Here is a 25,620-nt window from a genome sequence, read left to right on the forward strand (position 1 = left end):
AACACAGTTCAAATGCGGTTTAACCCTTTTACAGGTATTGCTATTGCTCTCTGCTTTATCCAAGCTGCCTGATGCAGCCATGGCTCCCCTTTAAATAGCATAAAATATGCTGAACAGAGCACAGCCTCTAGAGACTGCTACAGATCACACCCAACAATTAAGTTCCTCATTAGTGATTATTATGGAGTGCATATGTTGCTTTTCCCATGTCATTTGCATAGAAAATATGTATTTGGGGATTCAATACCTAAAGGCAAGTAGTAAATCTGAAAATCCAGGAGAAACTCAGTTTTCTCTATGTTTCTGCTTTTAGCTATGAGCAGCATAATCATTACAATTGTTATAAGAAGACAGAATATTTTTGTTCTCCAAGATTGAAAGTTCAGTATTCTGAGGTCAGAATGTTTTCAAGAACTTTCAGTTTTTGTCTTTAAAGGCAAAGTGTCATGGAACATAAACTCATCACTGATTAAAATCTTAATCACAATCATAACTCCTGTTTTACACTGAGATGTAAAAAGCAGAAACATTGAGATGTAAAAGTCTTGTTTCAGCCAAAGGAGTCTCTTGCACTAAAGAAGAACATTTGGGGATTTTCTTAAACTGACACAAGGTTTCTATGTTCTTCAGATTTTCAAGGCACGCAAAAGTTTGAAGGGTTTGAGTTTTGAAGTTTTTTGATTGTCATATTTGCAAATAAGAAGTAACATCACTTATAATTCAAATACATTTAGAAAGTGCAATAGCATTGGGGGTTTTGGCAGGGAAGAAGACTAAGTCAAACATACCTCTTGAAAATTTCTTAGTTTAGTTTCATTAAGGAGAAGTTGTCATCAAAAAGAATATTCAGATCAAAATTAGTAGATATAAAATTGACCGAACTTCTGCAATCATAAAAGTTTCTGTACTTATAATGATGATGGATTAAAATTGGATTTATTACATTAAAAATAAGCATAGTAAAGGAACATGTGACATATGTCCAAGATATACTGTGACAAATAAGCTTCTAAAAAGACTGCAGTTGCTAAAGAGAAATCCAGAATAATCTATTACATGTAATGAAAACAAGCAGCTCTGTGAATGAAGAACAGCTTTCTCAGGGAAAGCCACAAAGGAGGATTCAGCATTGTCTATGTTTGAATCTCTGCTTTAGTTTTATCAAAATGGCAGGCAGTGAAACATGAGACGTACCTTTGTAAACGACAGGATCATAGGTTCACGTGAGGCTTGAAAAAGTACCCAAAGCCCAGCTTAAACCAGGTTCAGTTAGATCAAGTCATTTATAATCTTGTCTAGTAAAGTTTTGAAAGGTCCTTTTTAGGTCCCTTTCTGCAAAACTGCTTTACAACTGGCTGGCCTCAGCAGTACTGATGAATGGTATTATTCCTCCCATGGTGCCATTTCTGAATGCCATGTCATTGTTTCAGGACATTTCTCCAGTATGTCCAGGTCCCTCTGAGAAGCAGCCCTGCCCTCCAGTGTGATAAACACTTTTTTCCCAAGTTGGTGTTCCGTATTGTCTTTTCTCCTTCCCATTGTTAAATATGATAATGTCTACTGTTCAAGACATTATAACCTATAAAACATTTCCAGTTTTACTAGCCACAAAAATATCTGTAATATAGTTTAATATCCATGTTGCTAATATAGTTTAACATCCATGTTGCTTAATTTTATCTTCTTGTGTGTTTGGTTTTTTAGATAGTATTTTTTGTATTTATCTATTTGGGTCATGTCTGTATGAGATATTGTCAGCCTGTCTCTACGAAGTAGTGGTTAAATACCTGTTGGGAGACATTTTTGACCTAAGAGTTTTTTATTTTTTCAACAGTTTTCTTTTAATTCTGTCTATATATTTTTAAGAATTCAGTTCTACAAAAACTGACATAATTCATGAGTCATTTCAAATATTTGTTTTGCTTAAAGTTTTAGTATTTCAGGGTCTTTGAAGCAGGTATCAGTAAAACAATTTTCTGAAACAGATGGCTAACACTTGGGGTGTGATTATAAAGCAGAGCATAGTGTCATGTAGATAAATACATTTGAATAAGCTCAACTATTTGAATGTCTCCAATTAGTTCACCCTATCATATGAATTATAGCATGTCCCGTTCCTCATGTGGCTTGATTATATGACATATTCTTAATGGCCTCAACCTTTTCCTTTTTGGAAGAGCAAAAGTGTCAAAAAACATATTTTACATTTATCTTAACACTAAGTAAATTTTGAAATTAATCTCATCCCGTTATTATAATTTTATGTATTAAATAAGGCAACCAGCAATACAAAAGTGTCAGTCAACGTCATCTGTAAGCACAGAATTTTGCAGGGTATTTTTTTTGAAATTTGTGTAGGTGGCTTTTACATGCACATCCAAGAATTGCATCAAAGTAATAACTATGAGTTTTTATTGAATTAAGTAATTGTCCTGTTATGTCAGTGTTGATATTTTTATTTTTTACATGTTAAGTTCTGATTTTTCTCTTGTTCTGCTGGACATTTTTTATTTTCCTTAAGAGTTCCAAATGAATAATAATTAATTATCTTCCTATGAAATCTCCTTTCCTTTAGAATAATAAAGATTAGTGTACTTGTCACACCACTAGCTGTTTACTAGTACTATGGGCTAGTATGAAAAAAAATAATTCAAATCAACAAATAGGTTTAGGAACTGTTGTGCAAGAAATTATATAAATGTATAATTAATCTTCAGTTTTCTAGCAGGTGACGATAAAGGCAGTTATATTTTAGTGATGATATCTATTCTCTTTCCAATTGCAGCTCCTGTAGGTTGATAATTTCTTCAATCCATCCAACCAGTAGTGGGTTTCTGCCACACCTCAGGTTTAATCTCTGAATTCTATTTAAATTTTGCCTTTCTTTTTATACATGCTTAACAAGAGCACCTCTGCAGTCATGCTACCTGGCTTCCACCCAGCAAGCCATAACAATATGTTAACTTTTATATGTCCCCTTTCAAATATGCTGATCCACTGTCCTGCCACTCAGCTTTGCACTATTGCACTGACTGCCACAGAATGCTTTCAAAGAACATAAAAGGAATCTGGTAGAGTTTCAGAAGATCTGTAATGACAGAAGTTGTTTTTCTTTTTTTACTATGTTGGTGGTTGGGCTGTGATGGAAACTCTGCAGACTGTTAGGGAGACATTTGGATTGGGGTTTTTTAGATGGGAAATTAGTATCTTGTTGCTATGTGCACATCTTCTATTGGATGTAAATTAATCTTTTCAGTTCTGGTAGATTTCATCATCCCTGCTGTATTATAAGAGTAGCGTTATTGGAGAAATCTTCTTGAAGCTGTTTTTCTGGCCTAGTTGCAGATGATTGAGGTTTACGTAATGACATTATACCTTTTTGCTACTTTTTTTTCATGTGGCAGCTTCTTGTCCACCAGAAAACTTTGTACCTTTTAGAAAATTTCACAAAAAAGCATAGAGACGGTTAAAAAATTATCTTTCAACAAATATTTCACTAACTAATTATTAACCTAACAGGTTACAAAAACACTGAAAGGAGGCCAGAGTTGTAAACAAAAAGTTTCTGGGCGCAAATTTGTAGTACTTCTTTGTACCCATTGGGTTTTATTTTATTTTTATTTCCTGTGGATGTCAGTGGACATTTTTGTGCAAATGGTAAAACATAAAGATTTATTATATTTTTCTTTACTAAAAATCATGTGTTGAAAATTTTGATGCAATGTTGCAAAAACGTTTGGATTTTGGAAAAAGAAATGCAACATATTTTTCAATTCAAAAGTACTCACTTGACCATGCATTCAATTGTAAGTTGGTGAAATAAATATATTTTGGTTATGGAGAATATAAACTTGTAAAACACTATTATGAAATAACTTCTGTATTATGCAATGTACAGCAATAACTGTGAAAACTAAAATCCTACATTAGGTAATTTAGATTTTGAGTGGGGAATGAAGGCATCCCAAGTAAAATAAAATTCAGTTTTGAATTCTTCCAGGGATTTAAATAAATTCATAGTTTTATTTGTCACTTTATGAAATACATAAATACTTTTCCAGAATCAGACATCTATCAAGTAGGTAATGGTTCTCTAATTTAGTTTGACTAGAAAATATCCAAGCTATTATGTTGCCTTTTTTCCCCCCTCAGAACATTATCAACTGTATGTTCCTGAGTCGGCTGAAGTTGGATCAGCAGTTGGCAAAATCAAAGCAAATGATGCAGACACTGGTTCAAATGCAGACATGAAGTACACAATTATAAATGGTGATGGCGCTGGGGTATTCTCCATATCTACTGACAAAGAAACCAGGGAAGGAATTCTCTCTCTGAAGAAGGTAAGCCATAGAAGATGTAAAATTTGGGTGAAAATTCTACTTTTGTCCCCAGCCTGCTTAAATCTTGCCTTAGAAAGTTTATCTGGGGAAATGAATGTGTAATTCAGTTTTCATAGACTGTTATTCTTTGTTTTACTTTCCAGCTGGTACCTAACTGATCCAGTATTGTGCTAAAGACTTAAAATGTTACTTGGCAAGCTATTGCAAGGTCATCATTTATATGTAGTTCCTATATTTGCCCCAGTCGGTTGAGACTTCTTATGTGGGTTTTTTGTTATTGAGTCTTCTAGATATAAATTATATGTAACCATAGACCCTAAAAATTAAACGTGAGTATATATTCAAAATTGCTAATATGAATTCTGGTCTTGATTAATGGTTGGATAAATGAAATCCTGAGAAAATGTGAAAGAAGAGAATAAATGAAAAAACTATAATAAAGCTTTTTTTTTTTGCTTCCAGATAGATATATATGTATTAAAATATCAAAAAGTTTCCAAGGAAATATTATTTTTATAATTCATAAATATTTAAAAGATCTCTTTCAGTATCTTAAGAAGCTTTAACTCAGTGTCTTTTGTAAAGTTTATGTAATACCCACCTTTTTCAACCACATAAAAGTAAACTGTCTTTTTTATACAACTGAATTTATTTCCTGATGACTTTGCAATAGCTAAAAACATAGTCTGATATTTATTCTTTAAAATGAGCATTACATCCTCACCATGGCTAATGTTCATTAACTACAACATTTATTAATATACAAAACATGAAGCAGAAAGGAAGAATTTCCAACAAAATAAAAGACATAGAAAAATCTGTTAAATCACATTTCTTACTGGCTTTGGCAAAGTAGCTTCAAAAGATTTTTCATTAATATTTAGAATATGACAAAAACATGTGTTGTCTGTTTTTTTACATACACATGACAATAGTTTAGGTCATTTTTACATCAAGACAAGAGGTGGTAAGTTTTGCTAAAGAAATGTTATATTCCAGTTGAGCAGAAATTCAGCACTTAAAAGTTACATAAATTTGTGTATAATACTTCCATTATTTCCTTAGATACCTTATCTCTTTGTACAGTATTAAAAAATTGATCTTGTTTTTTTTTTTACTCGGATCTTATATGCAGTTTAATAAGTATATTATATATTGTGTGCTGTAATTGCTTTTGATTTAGATTGGGTTTCAAGCTAAATTTTTTGAGAGCCCACCCAAAATAAATAATCTAAACTGAGAACAAAAGTGTTTTGGTTTTGTTTTTTTGGCAGATACCAGTGCCTTCTACAACAGTAAAATAATGATTTATCTTCTAATACTTCTCCTGAAGAAGGAGTAGACACATCAGAAAAGCCAGAAGTAAATATATTATTGTGTCTAATGATCTGAAATCCTCATCAAAATATTAAAGCTTCCCTTATGTAAAATTCTGATGGAAAAATAAATATTTTCAGTGTCTCCATTTGTATGCAAAGGTTAGGAGTGTTAGAATCTTTTTTAGTCTCATTCCGAGCTGACATAAAATATCTAGTGCTATCATAATCTTTCTTATTGACAAACCTGTGGAGCCATTCTTCAGTCTCAAAGATCCTTCCACAAAAGGTTGATTACAAACTGTCATGAAGTATTTCCACTTTACCTCACACATTTCCTTGTTGAGTAAGAAACTGGAGGAAACCCAAACAAAATAGCCCAGTAAAATCTATTATGCTCTGTATCCTTCAAAAAAAGAATGGCCATCATGCTCTCCCTTTGTCACGATTTTCAGAAAAATGTGTTAGAACTTTCCTGACCTCAAGTCGGCAAGTATGATTAAGGTTTCCCAGAAAAAGTGTCTAACAGCCCATGTCTCATCAATTTTGTATAATGAAACTGGAAATTTTCAAGAAACAGATAGTTATTTCCCATAAAATTCTGTAACTCTTTTTGGGAGTTACAGTTGCCCTAAGATGAGATTCCTTTTGGGAGTCTCATATTGGAAACTCAAGCCACAGTATAGTGCAGTGCAGCATATTCCAGTTAGCCCTGTAACTGGTCAATTGTGCTACATTTGGCATTTTCAGTGTGGCATGAAAATCATAATAGCTAATGAATACATACTGAAGTGATGTTGGTAATTGTAATGAAAGGGTATTATTAATTGGGTAAATAGAAAACATGAACAAAAATTCTCTTTAATTAATCTAAAATATAAATGTTTTGCTTTCTTTCTGGAGAAGACAATCATCTTCAGACAATGATAATTTTAAGTAAATACAGAAAGTATTGCATAATGTTTTGCATATTTAGAGACACAAGAGAAGTCTGTCTCTCACCTTATATCTACAGCTAATGATTGAGATGGTATAGGAAGAAAAAAAGCAAATGGAAGCAAAAAACTACTCTGACTATATTCAAAATGTCAGCTTTTTCTGATTATCTGCATAGATTTTTCCCTTAAAAAAGGTGTTACTGTCTAATCAAAGAACTAGGTAAAAGAAAGTGTTTGTGCTACTACAAGATTTTGTGTTATTCCTTACGTGTTTTCTGAGAGAAATGAATCTTCCTGTACAAGTTAAGTCATTGTCAATATAAACTGAGTTTTCCAAAAAGACATCAAAGATAAAAGTTGCAATCCTATTTTAAACCTGTTTATTCTTAGAATATGCATGCTGCAGAGAAATGAAAATCACTAGTCAATACTTGGCTGCTCGTAACAACAACAACAAAAAATTAATGGATATCTGAGTTAGAATTTATTAAATGTATATTTCTTTATGAATAGACTTGAGTAACATACTTAGCTGTTTTTTCTTGCGTAGTAATAGATATACCAGGCTATGGCAATTTCGATGCCTTTAGAACTTTTTATTTTTACATTCAGGAAAGAGAAACAGAGAATATGAGGGTCACAAAACACTTTTACTGTTAGAGTTCAGAGAATGAATTAATTGTCCTTAAGTACACACAGGAGAAATCAAACAAATATATAAAGTGTATATAAATCCTGACCAATTTTTCTTTTGCACCATCAGTCAAATTTATTGCAGATTTCATCTACAAAATGCACACTGACAGTGAAAAGCCATATATATTTAGTTCCTTGTATGTCTTGCCTAACGTATTACTTTGCCACTCCTTGGGATGACCGGAAATACCATTTTAAGCTTGGATGAATTGTTTTTGTTAGAGAGACTGTCATGTCCACACAGAATGATACTGGTATCAGTGGAATTCTGCCATGCCATAAAGGAAATAAAAATTCTCATTCTAAAAATAAATATGCGCATATGCAACTCCTTTAATAATATGTGTTTTGAAATTGTTGGAAATAGACAGTCTACATCTGCTCTCTTACATTGAGTGAGTGTTTTCCTGTAAGAAGTTGCTTGTATTCAGTTGAGGATAAAAGAGATGCCCAAAAGAATTTTAATGTCCCTGTTGCTGTCTATGACACTTTTATATTTAAGATGTGAAGCTATTTTAATTCAGGATTTGTCAGTCTCTACCTTTTTCAGGACTTAGGATTTACTGATTAAAACCAAAAGGTGACAAAATTCAGACACTACATTATCAGGAAAGTAGAATCTGAGGCTCATTCTAAACCATGGGCTATTTCCAAAACTACTCTTTTTCAATATTCTGTTGCAGAGAAAAATTGAAACCATCCTGCTTCATTTATATCCTTCTATATACAAGCTATGACAGTGGCTGCCAGAATATCAGAGAATATCATCCCTTTCCAGTGACGTGAAGAAATGTTTAAGTTAAACAGAAAAGATGTTGTTAAATTGCTAGCAGGCTAAACTGGGGAACAGAAAGTCTCTGAGAATTTTTTTTTTCTTCCAACAGCCACTCAACTATGAAAAAAAGAAATCATATACACTTAATATAGAAGGAGCAAATACTCACCTGGATTTTCGCTTTTCACACTTGGGACCGTTCAAAGATGTAACGATGTTGAAGGTCATCGTTGGTGATGTGGATGAACCCCCGCTCTTCACCATGCCTTCCTATGTCATGGAAGTTTACGAAAATGCAAAGATTGGGACTCCTGTTGGCGCAGTAACAGCACATGATCCTGATGCTGCAAACAGTTTAGTGAGGTATAGTAAATCCAAATTATAGGGATTAATTATTCAATCGTGACATTGAATTTCACAAGCTTAATGGTTAATGAGATCTGGAATGTAGGAAGATGGTTTATTTTAGTACATAAAGGGAACATAGGTCAGAACAGTGTCATGATTAGGCTGTATAGATTAAATTTAGTAACATAACCTTCATCCTTTATTTGGTTGGCACTATAATTCCCATCATTGGTCTGAGCAAAGGCCTGATTTTCCAGTGGTGTCCTACCATAAATTTTTAAAGTATCATAGCATGGTTTTCCCCCTGCTGTCAAAATTACACTGGCGCTCTGCACACTTGTTTCACTGTAATTGTCCCAGGTGCTTGTGCAAGATAGCAATAGGTTTAGATACATCTTCCTTTTAGAGACAAGTAGGATCATTTTTTCAAATCGTTGGTTGAGGATGAGCCCAATATTTTGTTACATGCTTCAGCTTCAGTAGAGCATCAACAGAATCAAATATGTGCAATAATGAATTTTGCGGAACAATATATGAACTTTATATGTCGAAGGTGGCAGTAGATCTAAAAAGTTTCCAAAAAATATCTGCAAAAACATTTTTGATGCTTTTCCTTTCCATGACATAATAATATAGCCTTTGTAAAAATCATTTTATTATATCCTTGGAAAGAAGTTTTTCTTCAGCTAGTTAGGAAGATTTAATCTTCTGACTGAGTTGAAATCTGCTGGGTATGTGTAATAGTCTTAGTAAGGTGAAACAATCTTTTCAGAGCAATGAAGACATCAGATTTTTATGGTTCTTTTGTTATAATAGTCTAAAATTCGAATTTTTTTGTGTCAGAGAATCAATATATGCAATTTCTTAGTGGCAAGTTATCGCCTTTGAAAAATTTCCACTATGGTATTTGTGTCTAAATTGTAACATACATAAAAATAATTTGCTAAAAATAGCTGCCAAATTCCTGTAGCTCTAATACTATGATTCTGAAGCTATTAACACAGTCAGACCAATTATTGTCATGGAAATTTGGAGTAGGAAGGGCAAGTGCATATATGACTAACTGCTCCATAATTCAACTATCTGTTGCCCATAACAATTTTGTCTAGAAAGAGATAAATCTGGCAAAAGGGAAGCAGCAGCAGTTTGTACAAAGCCTGGGAAGGCCAGAAGTAGATTTTCTGTGTGAAACAGGCAGTTATCTGGAGACAGAGGGATCAGAAGGAAAAATATTTTCAAATATTGAGGTTTTTGTATTTGCCTTTTTTTTTTTCCAAACTTGGATTTGTAACCAGTGATTGAGGACAGAATATTAAGTATCCATATTATTCATATAATTGAGGGAAAAAATTGTTCTTACTTTTGTCAATCATGTTTTTACCTCAATTGACATATTTTTTGAGTTGTTTCTTCCATATCTTTATGTCTTAGTGGAGAAAAATATATAGTGCTAACACAACATACCAAACCATGAATATCCGAAGGGAGGCAGTTCTCACTCAGTCACATGTTGGTGGGGTTTGGCAAGGGCTTTTCGTAGAAAGCAGAGACCACAATCTCCAGGGAAGATAGACAGAGATAGGACTTGGCCTGCTGATCTCTGTGTAGCGGGGGAGTAACAGAACAGCACTTCTTATCCAAATGGCTCAGATACATCTCCAAATACTGTGAGGCTACAGGGCAAGATACAGAGCAGCGATTTGCTTATCAGTCTTTCCTAATCCACTTGTGCATCCTTTCCACTTCATGAGGACACTCGCTGCCGTGTATGAGATTGATGAAGCATTTAGGCACACACAGTTGAAAACATCTCACTTTGCTATTCAGCTGCTGAAAGAGATACAGTGCTCTGATTTGTTCACTGCCTAATTAAGTAACAGTTTAATTTGATGGAAGGAACAATTCTTGTATACAGAAAAATGGTTGGAAGTGTAGTTAAGGTAATTAATAGTGCTGAAACTTTTTTAGGTTATTTGAACTGAACACAAAAATAAATAGCATCATCTACTGCTATCAGTAGAGGAAGACAAAGTGGGTTTTGTCCTTATTTCCTCACTGCGATTTCATCACAGTGATATCATCTTGTTCCTGAGCTGAGCAGTCTTCAGAAGGCACTGACTTTTTGCCAGTGCTTGTACTAGTGTTTTAGTCTTTAAACCCCAGCAGAACTGTAATAACAAATGTAGCTAATAGCAGTGGGGTCTTTTTATTCAGTACTTTTCTGACTGGCCATTTGGACTGTTCAAAAGGAGTTTTCTTTTCAAGCTGATTGATGTATTTTTTTCTTTAAAAATATAGAAATGTATTTTCAGGGAAACTTTTTAAAATGCTCTGTTTTAGAATAAGATTATTATTCTACTGAAATATGAAAAGCAAGATATAATAGAAAGTATAAGAAATAAATGTAGTAAGACTTCATTATGTATTAATTTTAAGTATAAAGGGGTTTTGAGTAGTTTGAAAATCACTTAAAAATTTACCTAAAAATTATTGTCTAAATCAACAGAAAACATCTTTATTTGTCATTCATTCACAGGTATTACTGCCCTGTTGGAACATTTATGAGAAACTAATCCCCTTTCATTGCTTTGTCTCAAGTATTCTGCCTCCATACTCATATCTTTTGTTGCTTGAAAAGGTCAGCGTTAAGTCACGTCTTATAATAATATCTGATGTGCAAGTGGGTCTTGAAAAGTATCTTCCCACACAACGTGGAAGAAAGCATGACTATTAAATGCTCTAATTACAATTTTTTCTTAGTCCATTATTCATTTTAAATCCCTGTATATCTACTTAGAAATTATCTTTTTTTCTTTCTGTAATCATACACAGAAGACCTGCATGGAGATTAGGGGTGCAAACAGCTTTTAATTGGCAAGGCACCTGGCTGTTGGTGCTGCCTCAGGGCAGGGCAGCACCTCCTGAAACCCTGGCATCCTCCTGTGAGTGGTGATCCTTGGGTGGTGAGTCCGCCCAGGCACAGCTCATACTCCACATGATCCTTGGAGCTTTCCAACTGCCTCTGGTCTGCTGCCAGTGGGATGTTTTTTGGGAACATGATGCTGTAGCTGTTCCCCAAGCCACCTCCAAGGCAGTGATTCAGAAAAGAGCTAAGATGTAGTTTTAAGACCATGGCACTTTCTGCAGCTCTGATGTAATAGTGAAAGTAGTTCCATGACATAGACCAGCTCCCCCAGAATAACTTCCTGGTTTGATAATGTACTATGAAGAACTGAAAGCCTTTGTTTCTGCTAACCTTATACACTTAAGAGTAGTGTTCGAGGAATAAGACATCCTGTTGTAGAAATACAGTAACATCAGATCACTCCTTTGAGTGCTCCTTTGTCATGCAGCGATCCAGGAGGTAAATCACTGGTTTGAGCATTAATGATAAGGCCTCTAGCCCCCTCTAGTAAATTTTTTACACCCACTTATAATGTTTAACTTAGGTTGTTTGCGTTTCTGGGAAGAATTTTTCTTTTCCTGATATCTAACAGAAAACTTCTGGTGAAATGGGGTATGGGTCCTGATCAGGACTCTGCCTGTGACAGTAGTGTCAAACAATAAGAAAGATAAGCATCTTCCCTTTTCAGAAGGTCTACAATTGCTTGGCTAAAAGCAACTTTGTATTTATTTTTTTTTTTTTTGGACCTTGGAAGATTGATTTGTTATATTAATATTTTGAAATTCAAGTAAATTTTCTGTTGGACCCTAATCAGGTTGTAATATGTCTTGATATAATGCATTTTATTCACAAAGATTGATCAGCTATAGGAAAAAAAAGTCAGAAAAAAACCCTTGTTGCTTTGGTTTTGATTTGGTTTTTTTTTTTCTTTTTTAGATTTTGTGCTAAATAATAATTTCAATTTTTTTTTTGTCCTAAAAATTGGCTTTTAATTTTGTGCTAAGTTGGTGAAGGAGTACAATCTCAGCTATGATCCCGCTTCCCACTTTTCTAATGGCCTTATGTTTTTGCCTTAGAATGGATGATATATCATAATGGTTATAATACATGCATATACTAATGAGTACAAAAACTTTCCAACACCACAGCTGGTATGTAGAGGCTCTAATAAATTCATAGTTCCTTTGTCCTACTTTGATATAAATTGACAAACTTCTGTTTCCTTCCTTCAGACGAATACTAAAAAATTAATGAATTACAGGTGCATGTGATTATAGCAATTAATGTGGTGTAGGAATTTGGTCTTCAATTCCTGTTTTAGGTAGAGAAGCTTATTTTAACTTTTGTTGCATCGATTGTAAAAGAGAATCTTTTAGATTCATCTGAAGGTGAATATTTTTTGTCATCAGCCTTTAGAAAGTAATCTTAATTTTCAGTAAACAGTAATTTAAGAGGCATGCTTATACATAGATGAAAGAATATAATCCATAAGTTTAATGCTTTCCCATTATTATTTCTCAAAGTCTTAAAGACATAAAGTATTCTGAAAAATCTTTTCTAATGTAAAGTTTAAATTTGCTAGAGGTAGAGTAAAACCTCAACTTGTGATTCAGATTGAAGGGATGTGCAAGACAACTTCATGAATGGATCTAAGGGAGGGGCTGAAAATTAAATTATATTTTTAAGGTTCCCCCCCACCTCCCCCCTTCTCTGAGATCAATTCAGTCTCTATGCTCTCAGAGAGAAGGGATAAGGCTGTTCGCCTTCTGGAAAATACAGAAGTCCCTTCTCCTAATCTTTTTAATTTGCCTTACTTGCTCCTGAATGTCATATAAGAGGAATAAAATCAGCTTGTTTCCTGCTGTCTTGTGTACAGCCAGCATGGCTTCCCTAAGGACCTTCCCTAAGGACAAGTCCTGCTTGACTGGTCTAGTGGCCCTGATGGAGTGATTGCACCAGTGAGCAAGGGTTACAGTGAACAAGGGTTACAGATTTCACTTGTCTGGACTTTCATAAAACCTTTGACACAGTCCCCCACAACATAATTTTCTCTAAACTGGGAGGAGATGGATGGAATGGGTGGACTGTTAGACTGTTTGGGGTGACATAATTGCAGCTTCCCAGCGCCTGAAGGGAGCCTACACAAAAGATGGGGAGGGACTATTTACAAAAGCAGGTAGTGACAGGACAAGAGGAAATGGCTTCAAACTGAAAGGGCTTAGATATTATCAAAAAATTCTCCACTGTGAGGGTGGTAAGACATTGAAAATGTTGCCCAGAGAAGTTGTGGATGCCACATACTGGGAAATGTATAAGGCCTGGTTGAATGGGACTCTGAGCAATCTGGTCTAGGAGAAGGTCTTACTGCCCATGTCAGAGAGGTCAGAACTAGATGACATCCAAGGTCCTTTCCAACCCAGGCTATGATTAAATGAGTCTATGACGCTCTCTTGGCTGTACTTAGGGCAGCTTGCTGAGATCAGTGCCATCATGTAGAGTGACCATCCCTCCTTCATATGCCTGTGGGAGAATATGTGAAATTTTCCAGATTCTGCCAGGCCTGAGCTGGTAAAAACAAAGGCAGAAACCTGCCGTCCTCAAAGGACACCTCAAAGCACAACACCATCATAATCCTCCAGTATACTCTCTAAAACTGTCATTAAACAGAGACAGAAGAAGAGCACCCTATTTTGAATGGCTGGAGATAGAGGAATTTTTCTTCAATGTCTTCACTAATTCTCCATCTGAATTCACAGTAAGAAAACATTTTAAAACCTTTCTTTACAGTGTTGAGATGAGAGGTCTCTTGCTATTTTGTCCCCTGAGGCCTCAAATTAGTTTTAATTCTTGTCAAATTATGTGTCCTAGGTCTCCCAGTAACAAGCATGTCCATGTCCTTGAGCAGGAACTGGTAAAATGTTCTGACAGCTCTTCTGACTAGGAAAATCCAGTTTAGGATAGTGGTCAGAATCCCACATCGACCAGAGCCACCTCCATCCCTCCCTGAGAGCTGAGAGAAGAAATGTTGTCAGATCAACTTTTTGACCATAAAAAGCCAGATTTTTCATACCAGAACATAATCTTTATGTTTCTATAATTTTTACTGACTTCAGAATGTCTCAAGCATTAACAGTCTTTTATGGTTTTAGAGCCAGCCTTCATATCTGTACATCTCTAGAGTATAGTAATTTTGATAGGGTCATGCAACTTCAATAAATAGGCATAAATCTATCAATCTTGGTTTTATTTGGTTAAGTGTATAATATGTAGAGAAAAAAAAGATAGTATATAAGTAGAATATAATTTAGCTGGTAGGTAGAAAACTAGGTGTAGCTGTAGAGAAGTAGCTGTAGGTGTAGCTAGCTTGTAGGGGAAAATAAAAATGTTTCTCACATAACACTGACTGCATCTTATTGCTTATCAGCAGCTGAATGTTAATCTCTTTGAATAACAAATAACTTTGATATAGTAAAATATAGTTCTGCCATCAACACATCTACCTGAAATGCTTTTGGACAGTCATAATCCTATGAAGAAATTCATAAAGTCATGAAAAGAAGACAAACCTTTATCTTGCTTTGAATTCTGAATTATGCCTTGAAGGTTGTGGCCTGTTTTTAGCCTACACTGACTGGCAGAATTAGCTGGAAAAATGATCACTGATTAACACATGCGGAGATAAACTGCCAGCTAGAAATGATGAGTGTCTAGAAAGAACTAGACATTTATTTCCTTCAAATGAACAGTTTCAAATTTCCTGTGTTCAAGGTGAGCAGTGTGCTACAGGATAGGAATAAGAACTGGAGAAGGAAGCTGACTTCTGCATGAAATTCAAACCAGCAGTGTCTGTCTCCCAGGGACTTTCCTGAGAGACAGTGTTTCACTGCTGTGAATTCCCCTGTGTCCCCTGGGATCCTGCAACTCACATCTCTAGGACCAGGACATGGAACACTGCCACTCTGGCTGAGCTTTCAGCGTGAGAGGTGAGCCAGGAGTCCTCTATGGACACAACAAGGTACTGCTGATCAGCTGGTGGATGTCAGCTGCAGCCAGCACCAGAGAGAACTCACTGGGAGCAGCATATTGAATCAGCTTCCTTTAAATGATGTGAGAGGAACAGTATCTTTCTCAAAGTTCTCCTATGTCTGTTTGAAAAGAAAGCAAAGGAATAGTAAACAGAGGGGATACTTTCTCCAAGCTATCTTCAAATGTATTCAATTTTTACACCTGGCAAGCACAGTTGAAGGCTGTAGTTCTCAGTAGCAGTCTTTTGCCAAGGAGCTCTGGAACATCGAATGTCTCCTTAATGTACCAGACATGCTGCAGGGAGAAAATTGGTTACCTGCTGATTGGCATGATTCTGACTCATACTTCATAATTGCTTTTCTTTCCTGTCTGAATCTGTTTGAACTGTGGGGAAATAAATTGGCCCTGGAATGGATGTACTGTAGTGCAAGACACTCATGGCAACAGAAAGTCTCCCCAACACCTCATTTGGCTTCAAGACTTTGCTGCTGCTTCCCAGGCTCATGTGTGCTTCTCTCAGAAGGCAGAGGGAAGATAAAAGGCACACATTCAAGTTATGTCCCAGCATGGGCCATTTCTTGTTGTTCACCAGCTGGTCAAACAAAGAGCGTCAGCTGGTTGGTTCTCTCAGTCTTTGTCATGGTATGCCTCCTTTTCTCACTCTTTGCAGTTGCTTACTCTTCCTTTTCTAAGACATTTTATAAAATGAAATAAAAATTTCCGTACTTTATCTCTTTCTGGTAAAGTTTCTTGCTTAAATCTTTAACCTAACAGGTTTCCTTACAATGGCATTTGACTTTTAACTGATAAGTCTTTAAAGATATAATTGGTTGGACAAGGTTCTGTTCCACTCCCATGGACTTTCTTTTAGTAATTCTTTATAAGCAGCTTCACTTGTTATTTAAGAACTGGCTATTTGCTTATATCTCAAAAGTCCAAGGAAGTACTGTGATCCTTGAATTCACATCTGGCTGAAATTTGTCTTTGGAAGTTTATTATCAATATGAGATTTGCAGCCAAGGTAGAAATATATAACAGAGTTCATTTTTGCAGTGATAAATAGGGTAATTAATGAAAAATAACATAATGAAAAAATAAGCTAAAGATTTTATTTAAAAAAGAAAGAAGCAACTTAAAATCTCAAAACTATTTTAAAAGTTCAAACTCAAGGCTCATCCTTAAAACACAGTAACTAGAGAGAGCCATACCAGAACAGTAACAGCCTATGCGAGTTGTCTATCCAGTGATAGACTGGTGTTAATACTGAGACAATAATTTAGGTAGAGAGATTCTGAAAATGTTTGTGCCTTTTAGCTTCAGAAGCCCTCCTAAAAGGTTTGGGGGTCAATAATATTTCTAAACTATTTTAGGACCCTTGAAATTCTTCTCCATTTTTAATAATCTTTGCATTATTGGAGTCTGACAGGTTGAATACTGAAAGCAGATTTGCATGTTCCATAGCAACCTTCTGACAAAGGGTCATCATTCATATATATTTCTCTTTACATCCTATTTGATGCAAATGCTTTTAGTTTTCAGCAAAAATGGTGGAATATCTGTCATCACTGACTCACTGCTTCACTAAAAGGCAGGAGGTGAGGAACAAAGCCAGAAGAGCCAGTGGCTTGCTTTGGTCAGAAGGATATGGATGGAGCTGGGAATGCCTTCCATTCACTGAGATTGCCTAATAAAAACATGACATATGTTGCATTTCCCAGTGTTAGCAGGATTCAGTTTTGGTATTTAATTTCTTTCAGATTATCTTCAGATAGTGTGATTATTAAGCTTTATATATTCATGATTCTTTTTTAATGAAGTTTATTTTAGATTGGTTTCTGTTGCTGGTTTGTACGTAAATAGTTTTTGGAGAGCAGTTTATCTAGGCATGTCCTGTTATTAAGTCTCTTTATTAACATGTGCCATGCAGCTCTGATGTGCAGATTTAATGTGCAGTGGTTATAAGCATGTTATTGTGTGGCATTGTCGTGAGTAAATGTCTGTAAATAAATATCTGAAATGGATATTTTAAATTAATTTTTGAAGTAACGCATTCTAAGTGAGCAGAAACTATCAACTGAGTTAAGGTGAAAAATCTCTTTTGAAATCATTCTTTGAAATTCAAAACTTGCACTATATCTTTTTGTGGTCTAGAAAAAGCATTGAAGAGCAGATCAGTAGATGTGGAGGGAAGGGTAGGAGCAGAAGGGAATAACTGTTGCCACTATTATCCAGATGAAAGTAATTTTCTTAATCAGATGAAGCAAATTCAGAAGTTTAAGTAAAGCATCCTTGGCTCAAGAATGTGCTCTATTTGTGGATATATCTGGTCTCTATTTTCAACATGTAGAAAAATGAGTGACTAATATTTATAAAGGTCTAAATTGTTCAGCACTTTGTGAAAACATTGAAACTTTTTCTAAATGTCCTCTTACAGGACAAAAATGAGTCGCTCTACCAAGAGAGTTCTTGTACAAATTATTTTTAAAGCAGTTGTAAGCAGAACTAGCATTCCTAGGTTTTCTACTGTGTGGGAATATCTTCTGTAACTTGTTTTACTAACATGTTAATGAAAGTTGGGGAACAGAAGTGCAAATAGCTACTTTAGATGTGATGCATAAAATAGTTTTAAGGAAGAATCTGGAGTACTGGAGGAGAGCTGAATATTTAAATCATGGGAAAACCTAAGAAAGTACCACCCCCTTATTCATTAATTGATGAAGAAAGAATTGTTAATCTGTGAATCAGTGACTGATGAAAGTTCATCAGGAATTTTCTTTTAATTCCTCTGCTGAGTTTACCAAGCATGGAGAACCACAGCAACTTTCAGAAGTGTGTCTGCGATGACCACTGTGTATAAATTCACTAACATTTTTTGTTCTTTTTCTGGCAGGATCACTGTTTTGTTTTTTGTTTTTTTCCCATTCAGTTAGCAATACAGTGAATTATGTCCTTTGAAAAATTTTTTCTGACTTAAACTCTTAAAATTGCCCCATCACCTACATAATCAAGATCTTCTTAGTCCACTTGTTTGAAGCAACTTGAGCTGCCACCTTGCACATCCAACGTGTCATTATTGGGTACTTCTGGTACATTTTGGAATGAGGTATTCTCAAATGTTGATAATAATGAACTGCAAAATAGTTTCTGACTTAGCTTATGGGAAACAGCAAGGACAATCCTTGCTCCAGAAAAACGTAAAATGGGTGGGAACTGAGGTCTGCTGTCTCTCCAACAACTCCAACAGTCATTCAGCAGGGCTTTCACTCTTCATGTTGAAAAGAAAGATGGAGAACAGGCAAAAAGAAAGATATTCTATCCTAGGTTTGGATGCTTTGATTTCCAGTGACTGAACTATGGTTCTTTAGCTGCTGAAAATACTTGAGGCATGGCAAGAAAATCTGGAGTTCCAAAAGGCAAGTTAGCATATTGTAAGGCAGATGTAAATACTTCTTGTAGGTAGGAGAGGTGGGTTCAGGTTCTTTCCAGTAAGGAAGATCTACCCTAAGTCACTAAATCCTATCTGGCTTTTCCACTGAGTCTCCAATCCTTTGACCAGTTAAGGTGACTCACTCAGATTTCTGCTTTCCCTTCTAAGTGCTTTCTTTCCTTTAATTTTTCATATTATCTCTGCCTTTAATATATCATTCAATTAAATACTTGTTTGTTTACTTGCTATTTGTTTACCCAACTGATATAAATAAGTACATTGGGAGAGAAAGAAAACTTATTTTTAATTGTTTTGTGCTTGGCAACTTTTATGTGTGCCACGCTTTTTATTAGCTAGGAATTACATTCCGGTGATGTAAAAAAAAGAGCAATTGGATGGGACAAATAAATAATTTTGACCTATATATGCCTTCCACATATTAAATATATATGGAATTTCACAAAATGAAAGCAGAGATGAAAAATTATCAGGAAAACTAGTTGTGGTATATAAAATAATATTTTTCCTTTTTAATTATTTTTTTTCTGGAGTTAGTCAAGAAGGCTTGGAAGGGTTGAGTAATTGCTTCATTTGTTAAAAGCCATTGTAAATAATTCCAGCTTTGAGAAAAGTCTTTTCAATCTTTTCTTTTGTATTATTTCCCTCTGCTTCCATTACCCACTTGAAGGCTTTTAGCTTCTCTGCTAGGCAAAGTGCCCAGAAGCCAAGGGAGCAAAGCAGGGAAGTTTAGTTTTGCTTCTAGGGTAGTGTCAATGGCCGCTCGGAGAACCAGATGTTTCTGATTCACTGTAATGGTGATGTTCCAAATGGCTTGTGTGTCACCTTGTCATCGAGTTAATGTCAGAGAGGCATGCTTTGAAACAGGAACCAAGGCTGATCACACTACTTTGCAGTGACAGGCAAATAAGTCGAATAATAATATCCTAGTTTCTGCTTTCTTTTCTGCTTTTCCATTTCATGATTTTTAGTCAAAATACATGTGTATCTTACCTTTGGCAGGGTTGCATACTGCTGTGCAAAATGCCACCTACTAGCAATTTCTATCTTTGTCGCTCACAGTGGAAATATTGTTGTATATCAAAAGAAATAAAAGATAATGAAAGAACTTAAATATGATATTACTTTGGGTTTCTCCAAATTATATATTTTTTCAGGTTGTGTTTTTAAATGTCTGTGATTTTAAAAGCTTGAAAGTAATATTCTTATATAGCTTTCTGTTACTTTGGATTATATATACTACAACGAATATATATTCATTGTTATATTTCTTCATAGATATTTCATTGATCATAACACAGAAGAAGATAGGTATTTCACCATTGATGCTAGTACTGGAACCATTAAGACTGCCAAGATCTTTGACAGAGAGGAGACACCTTGGTACAACATCACAGTGGCTGCTTCTGAGATAGGTAAATAATTTATTTGGCACATGGTATGAAAAATAAAAATTTGAAAGGAAAATAATCACTCTCAGATTTTGAGAAAGGTTACGTTAATATGTTATGTTCTTTTTAACACCAGTGGGTTTTTAGCTAGTCCAGATAAAGGAGAGTTTTCTGTGTATTCTGTTTGTGAATACTCTAACTGCAGAGAACAATTAAACAAAATCACATGCCTATGTGAGTCCACCTGTGTAAATTTGACAGATTTCTCTGCACGGGACAGAAGGCTGCCAACTTACACAGCAATATTTCTAAGCATTCAATCTCCTAAAATCAACAGCTTGTGCCATTTGTGTTTCACAATTCATATGTCTTAGAAGTTAACACTATTTAGTATTGTCTGAGAAATTCATCTTTCCTTCTTGTATCTACTATCCACTATTTTAGCAAATTGCATGCCAATTGTATGCCCATGTTAATTTATATTTCACAGATGCCTAGTAGTTTCTGATTATGTTTCTGGCTTTTTAATAGGCAAATTACCAAAATATAGTAAATACTTACCTGCACATTTGAAAGTCCTCTAACTTTGGTGAATCTCCATTGCCTCAGATAAGCCCTGCAATGATCAAAAGCCATTTGGCTGAGGAGTATGAGACAAATATTTCTTCTTGCAGCAAGGAGAGTTTAAAGAACTTTTCAGTTTAGCTTTTTTATTGCAGGATCTTTATTTTTCCATGGTCAAAGTGTTAAATTTAAAAAACCCAACAAGGCAAATAAAGAAAAAAAAGTCCCATTCTGGATTGATAGATTCAATCCTCCTAAGCACTGTTCATGATGCCATCTTTCAGTGGCAGTGATTTTGATCAAAACTGTGAAATGCTTTTATGTATATTCATTTTCTTTTTTTTGTTTGTTTGTTTGTTTGTTTTTTTTTTTTTTTTTTTTTTTTTTTTTTGTTTTATTAATGATGAAACACAGGTTTTACCTCTAACAGGTTCCACTGACATTATTTAGCCTGGTCTGCTTTCATCTGCTTCATCTCTTGGTTAAAATTTAATCTGTTCTGCCACTTCAGCACTAGCACATGCTACAAAATAAACAGCATAAATTTATTTCATAAAGACAACAAATTGTTTCCTATTATTGTACCTACATTCACAAATAAATTGACATTTTGAGCTAAGTACTTCCCTATAGTAAATAATAGGATCTAGAATTTTATGATTAGCTCCTTGAAAAAGCAAACACTAACACTCCTGTGTGCTTGACAGTGTTGACATATATATGATGTCATTTCAATTCAGCGTAAAACTGAATTCAGCATGAAATAAAATATAATTAAAGCTTAATCATAACCAGGTGCATACTGTTAATTAAAAAAACCCCCAAAATTTAAAAGCTACACAGGGACACTGAAAAAAAGAGTATTCATGAGTCCTTTTTTGGAAACCATCAAAATATAATTTTCCTGAAAGAAATCTCAATAGCATAAAGCTTAAACATAGCTTATTCCACATTATTTGTTTCACATAATCAAAAGAGTGCTGGTACATGTATCATGCTGAGAATAGTATGAAGAAGGAGGATTATGTTTATAACTAAAACAGAATGGAATAAATTATAAGAATTATACATTTTTTCTTTTTCCCCCCCCTTTTTTTTTTTTTAACTCTAGGTGCTCTGCTTAGAAGTCTCTGTTTCAGGTGCAAATTTTTACAGGAAAATGTAAATCTGATTTTTTGTCCCTTGCCTTTGTTAAAGTTGGGGTTGAAAAAATAAGTAAATCTATAGAGTCAGTTGGAAAAACAATTCATTTATGAAAAAACGAAGGTATAGTAGTGAGGAAGAGATGGATAACAGACAGACTGACAGGCAGCCTAAATGACAGACAGCCTTTCCTTGTGTCTACTTCCTCAAACATTTTGTTTTTTGCAGTAATTTGGAAATTACAACACTGTTCTCTTCCAAATCCATTGTGAACTTACTAATGAATTTATGGTGGAGCAAGGAGCATATGTTGTGTATGGCCAAAGCTCTTCCTTTAAGTGCTATCTATCCCATATCTGGTCTTATGATTTTTGCTTTTAAGTTCAAGCACAAGGTATTGCAAAACTAAGACTAAAGCTGAAATATCAGTCAAAGGCTATGAAAAAAGTGTTATTTAGCTGTGGGGGCGGTATTCCTCAAATTTATCTGACACAGCAGAAGGCATTTGCAGTTTTTGACATCATTTGCTCGGCCAAGAACACAGCAGAACCTCCAAAGCCCATAAATATTGTATTCCTTCAACAACAAGAGATGCTCTGTGGGTATAAAGTGTTGATTGTAGTTAGTTTCCTGAAGTGTTTTCCTCTCTTCACTTTGTGCTACATATCACTGATAGAATTCAGTTTCCACCTACCATCCTTTTGGCCACTATTTGTAACCGGGCTTATTTTACATAAATGAAATTTAGAATCAACATTATATTTCTACCCCCAATTGTGTGATATCTTCATGCTTCAACCTTATTCTTTCTCAACCTTTCATAAGATATTTACTTTCACTTATCCTCTCTGTATGTGATATATACTGTCTACATTGGTCAAGTGTCCTTTGAAATCTGAGGAAGTCCTACCACTTTGCTCTGCGGGAGTAATGCTGATGTAATAATTCACAGGCTTTTTTTTGTTTGTGCTCTTACTTCTTAAAGCACACCATTACTATAAAAATTAATGGGCAATTCTTTTCTTTCTTTAACATGCATTGTTTAAACAACAGAATTTTCATGTCCAGAAGCATTTGCTTTGATTGTCTCAATAGTGGTGCTTCCTGAAATCTCTTTGTAGTATTAAGAAATAAGATGATAAAGTAGTACTATAGTTTATGTTCAAGGATCTAGAGACTAAATCTGAGGCAGGGGGAAGGAGCAGTCATACTAACAGTAGTACTAATACTTTAAAATACAGATTCACATAGAATTATTACCATTTAGTTGACTTAGAATTCTTTGAAAAAAAATTAGAAAAGTCTATTTGAAAGAGGTAGAAGAAACAATTTGATTGATTCTAGTAAAGATTTTTAAACAAGTCTTTGACAAGAGTAGTGAGAATACAAAAGTACAGAGCAAATGCACAATGTTTTATAACACATAAAAGACTGATTTAGAGGAAAGAAATACAGTCATAGCATAGTAATACCAAGAATACAGTCTGTCCCTCTGGAAGTAGAAAAACTTAAGGCTGAGCTATTTTCAGGACTAACAGAATCTGTCAATTAGAATTCATTATAATGATAGCACTCAATGATAGGAAGTGATTCAAATTTCAAAATTACCTCCCTAGCTGGTAAGAATTAAGGAAGATTGAGACATTCATGTAAGAACAAGACACATAGAAGAATAGGCTAGATAACTGAAGGGTGAAGTGGATGGAAAACTGTCTGGAATGGCAGGTTCAAAGGGCTGCATGCAGCAGCCCAGATAGCAGGTGGAGTCCAACCACTAGGAAGTATTCCTGGTGGCTTATGCAGGATACAATTCTCTCTTCATTAATGATGTGATATGTGGAACAGAGTGATTTCTCAACCACTCTCACTCTCTTTGCAAATGACACAAAACTGGAATAAAGGCTGATACATCAGACTGTCATGTTGACAACCAGGAATATCTCAATAGGCTAGAGAAATGGTTGAACAGGAAATGAAGAGAGATTGATGAGAGGAAAATTAAATCTTGAAGAGAGATTTAATAATAGGAAATGCAAAGTTGAGCACTTGGAGAGGAATAATCCTATGCACCAGTTCATATGCAGGGCCAACTGGCAGGTGAGCAGCTTTTGAAAGAAGGATGTGGTGGAGATCCTGGTGGATGAAAGCTGGGCATGAGCCAGACGTGATTTTGTGGCAAAGGAGTCCAATGCCATCCTGCACTGGGTGAGAAAACCTGCTGTCAGCAGGCTGAGAGAGGTGATCCCCTCTCTACAGCCCTGGTGAGGCCGCACAAGGAATGCTTCCAGGTCTGGGCTCCTCAATTCAAAAACGTCATGGACATACTGGACTAAGTCCATTGCAGGGGCATAAAATCATGAAGACAGGAATATCTCATATGAGGAGAGGCTGAAAAAGCTTGGATTGTTCAGCCTGGAGATGTGAAGGGTCAGAAGGAGCTTATCAATATGTTTAAATAACTGTTAGGGGGAGTCTAAGAGGTGACTAAAGATGACCAGCATCAGGAAAGACTCATCTGAGTAGTATCCAGTAAAATGACAGGAGGCAATGTGCATAAACTGAAGCATAGAAAATTCCATTTAAACCAAATAAGAAAAATGGTTTTACTGTGAGATTGATCAAAAATTGGAACAGGTCACATTGAGAGGTTGTGGATTCTCTGTTTTAGAGACATTCAGAATCCAACTGGACATGGCCCAGAGCAATGCACACTCTAGATCCAGCTTTGAGCAAAGGAGTTGGACTTGCGGATCTATGGAGGCACCTTCAAAATCAATGATTCTGTGATTTTTTTGATACTGAGAACTGTGTTTTTAATTTGGAAAAGAAAATAAAAGAAAAAAATGGAGCAAACCAGCTTCTTGATATGTTTTTCAGGTAATGTTAACATCAAAAGATTATCAGAGTTCATAAAATACTGACATTTAGATGTATAATAACTGTGCTTCTAATTAGAAATGTGATTTTTTTAAAAGCAAGATAAGTGCTTATATTTTAAAGATTTTAAAGGTACCTTTTAACTGGGAAGATGTCACATATTTCTTTTATGCAGCTGGTTATTATATCAGTGTGTAGAATGGATTTCTGGATTTATTAGACCATCAGCAGTCTGGGGATCAAGTTGTGGTGCTCCTGATTGTCTCCAAAATGTTCTGCAGTGGCTGAAAATGGAAAATAGACCATTTTCCACTATTTGCTTAAAGCACCAACTTGAATGCAATGGGTGCAAAAACTTATGATTGAAGGGACAATAAAGAATTCCGAATTTGTAAAGCTGTGGAGAGGCTGTATAGAAAAGGAGAACTGAAATAATGGTGTTTCATGCCAGGTTTTGTCAAACTTGATGAAATCCAATCAAGAGTCAGCAAAAAATTACCATGTTAAAGAAACCTGTATATACAGAGCTTTGACACCATAATGGATTAGAAATCAAAATACTGAAGATACATCATTATGCAATCAATTTTACAGAAAAAAAAAAAGAACACAAATCTCCAAGGTGTTAAAAAAATCAGATATTGAAAAAAAAAACCCAACCAAACAAATATATTTGTCTTTGTATTTACTTATTTACTTTGCCATGGGTATTCATTATGAACTTCAGGGGAAAAATGCCAAGGTGTTGAGTTAGGGCAGTACTTAATTGACAAACTATGCAATACCCTATATGCTATGGAAGGGATATCAGGAAAAAGTAATAACAACAAACCCTGCTCAGAATTTAAATATGTGA

At 35.1% G+C, this 25,620-nt stretch overlaps 1 protein-coding gene across 2 annotated transcripts in view; it reads left to right on the top strand.

Moving 5' to 3' along the window:
* Positions 1 to 25,620, top strand: part of CDH18 (cadherin 18) — a 177,027-nt gene that overhangs the window by 124,198 nt on the left and 27,209 nt on the right. For both annotated transcript variants that reach the window (XM_030943315.1, XM_030943316.1), the window contains 3 exons: positions 4,153 to 4,340; positions 8,175 to 8,428; positions 20,068 to 20,204. In XM_030943315.1, the coding sequence (XP_030799175.1) occupies positions 4,153 to 4,340; positions 8,175 to 8,428; positions 20,068 to 20,204 (579 nt within the window). The remainder of the gene's footprint in view (positions 1 to 4,152; positions 4,341 to 8,174; positions 8,429 to 20,067; positions 20,205 to 25,620) is intronic.

The sequence above is a fragment of the Camarhynchus parvulus genome, chromosome 2, assembly GCF_901933205.1.
Source record: "Camarhynchus parvulus chromosome 2, STF_HiC, whole genome shotgun sequence".
In the NCBI taxonomy this organism is placed as follows: domain Eukaryota; kingdom Metazoa; phylum Chordata; class Aves; order Passeriformes; family Thraupidae; genus Camarhynchus; species Camarhynchus parvulus.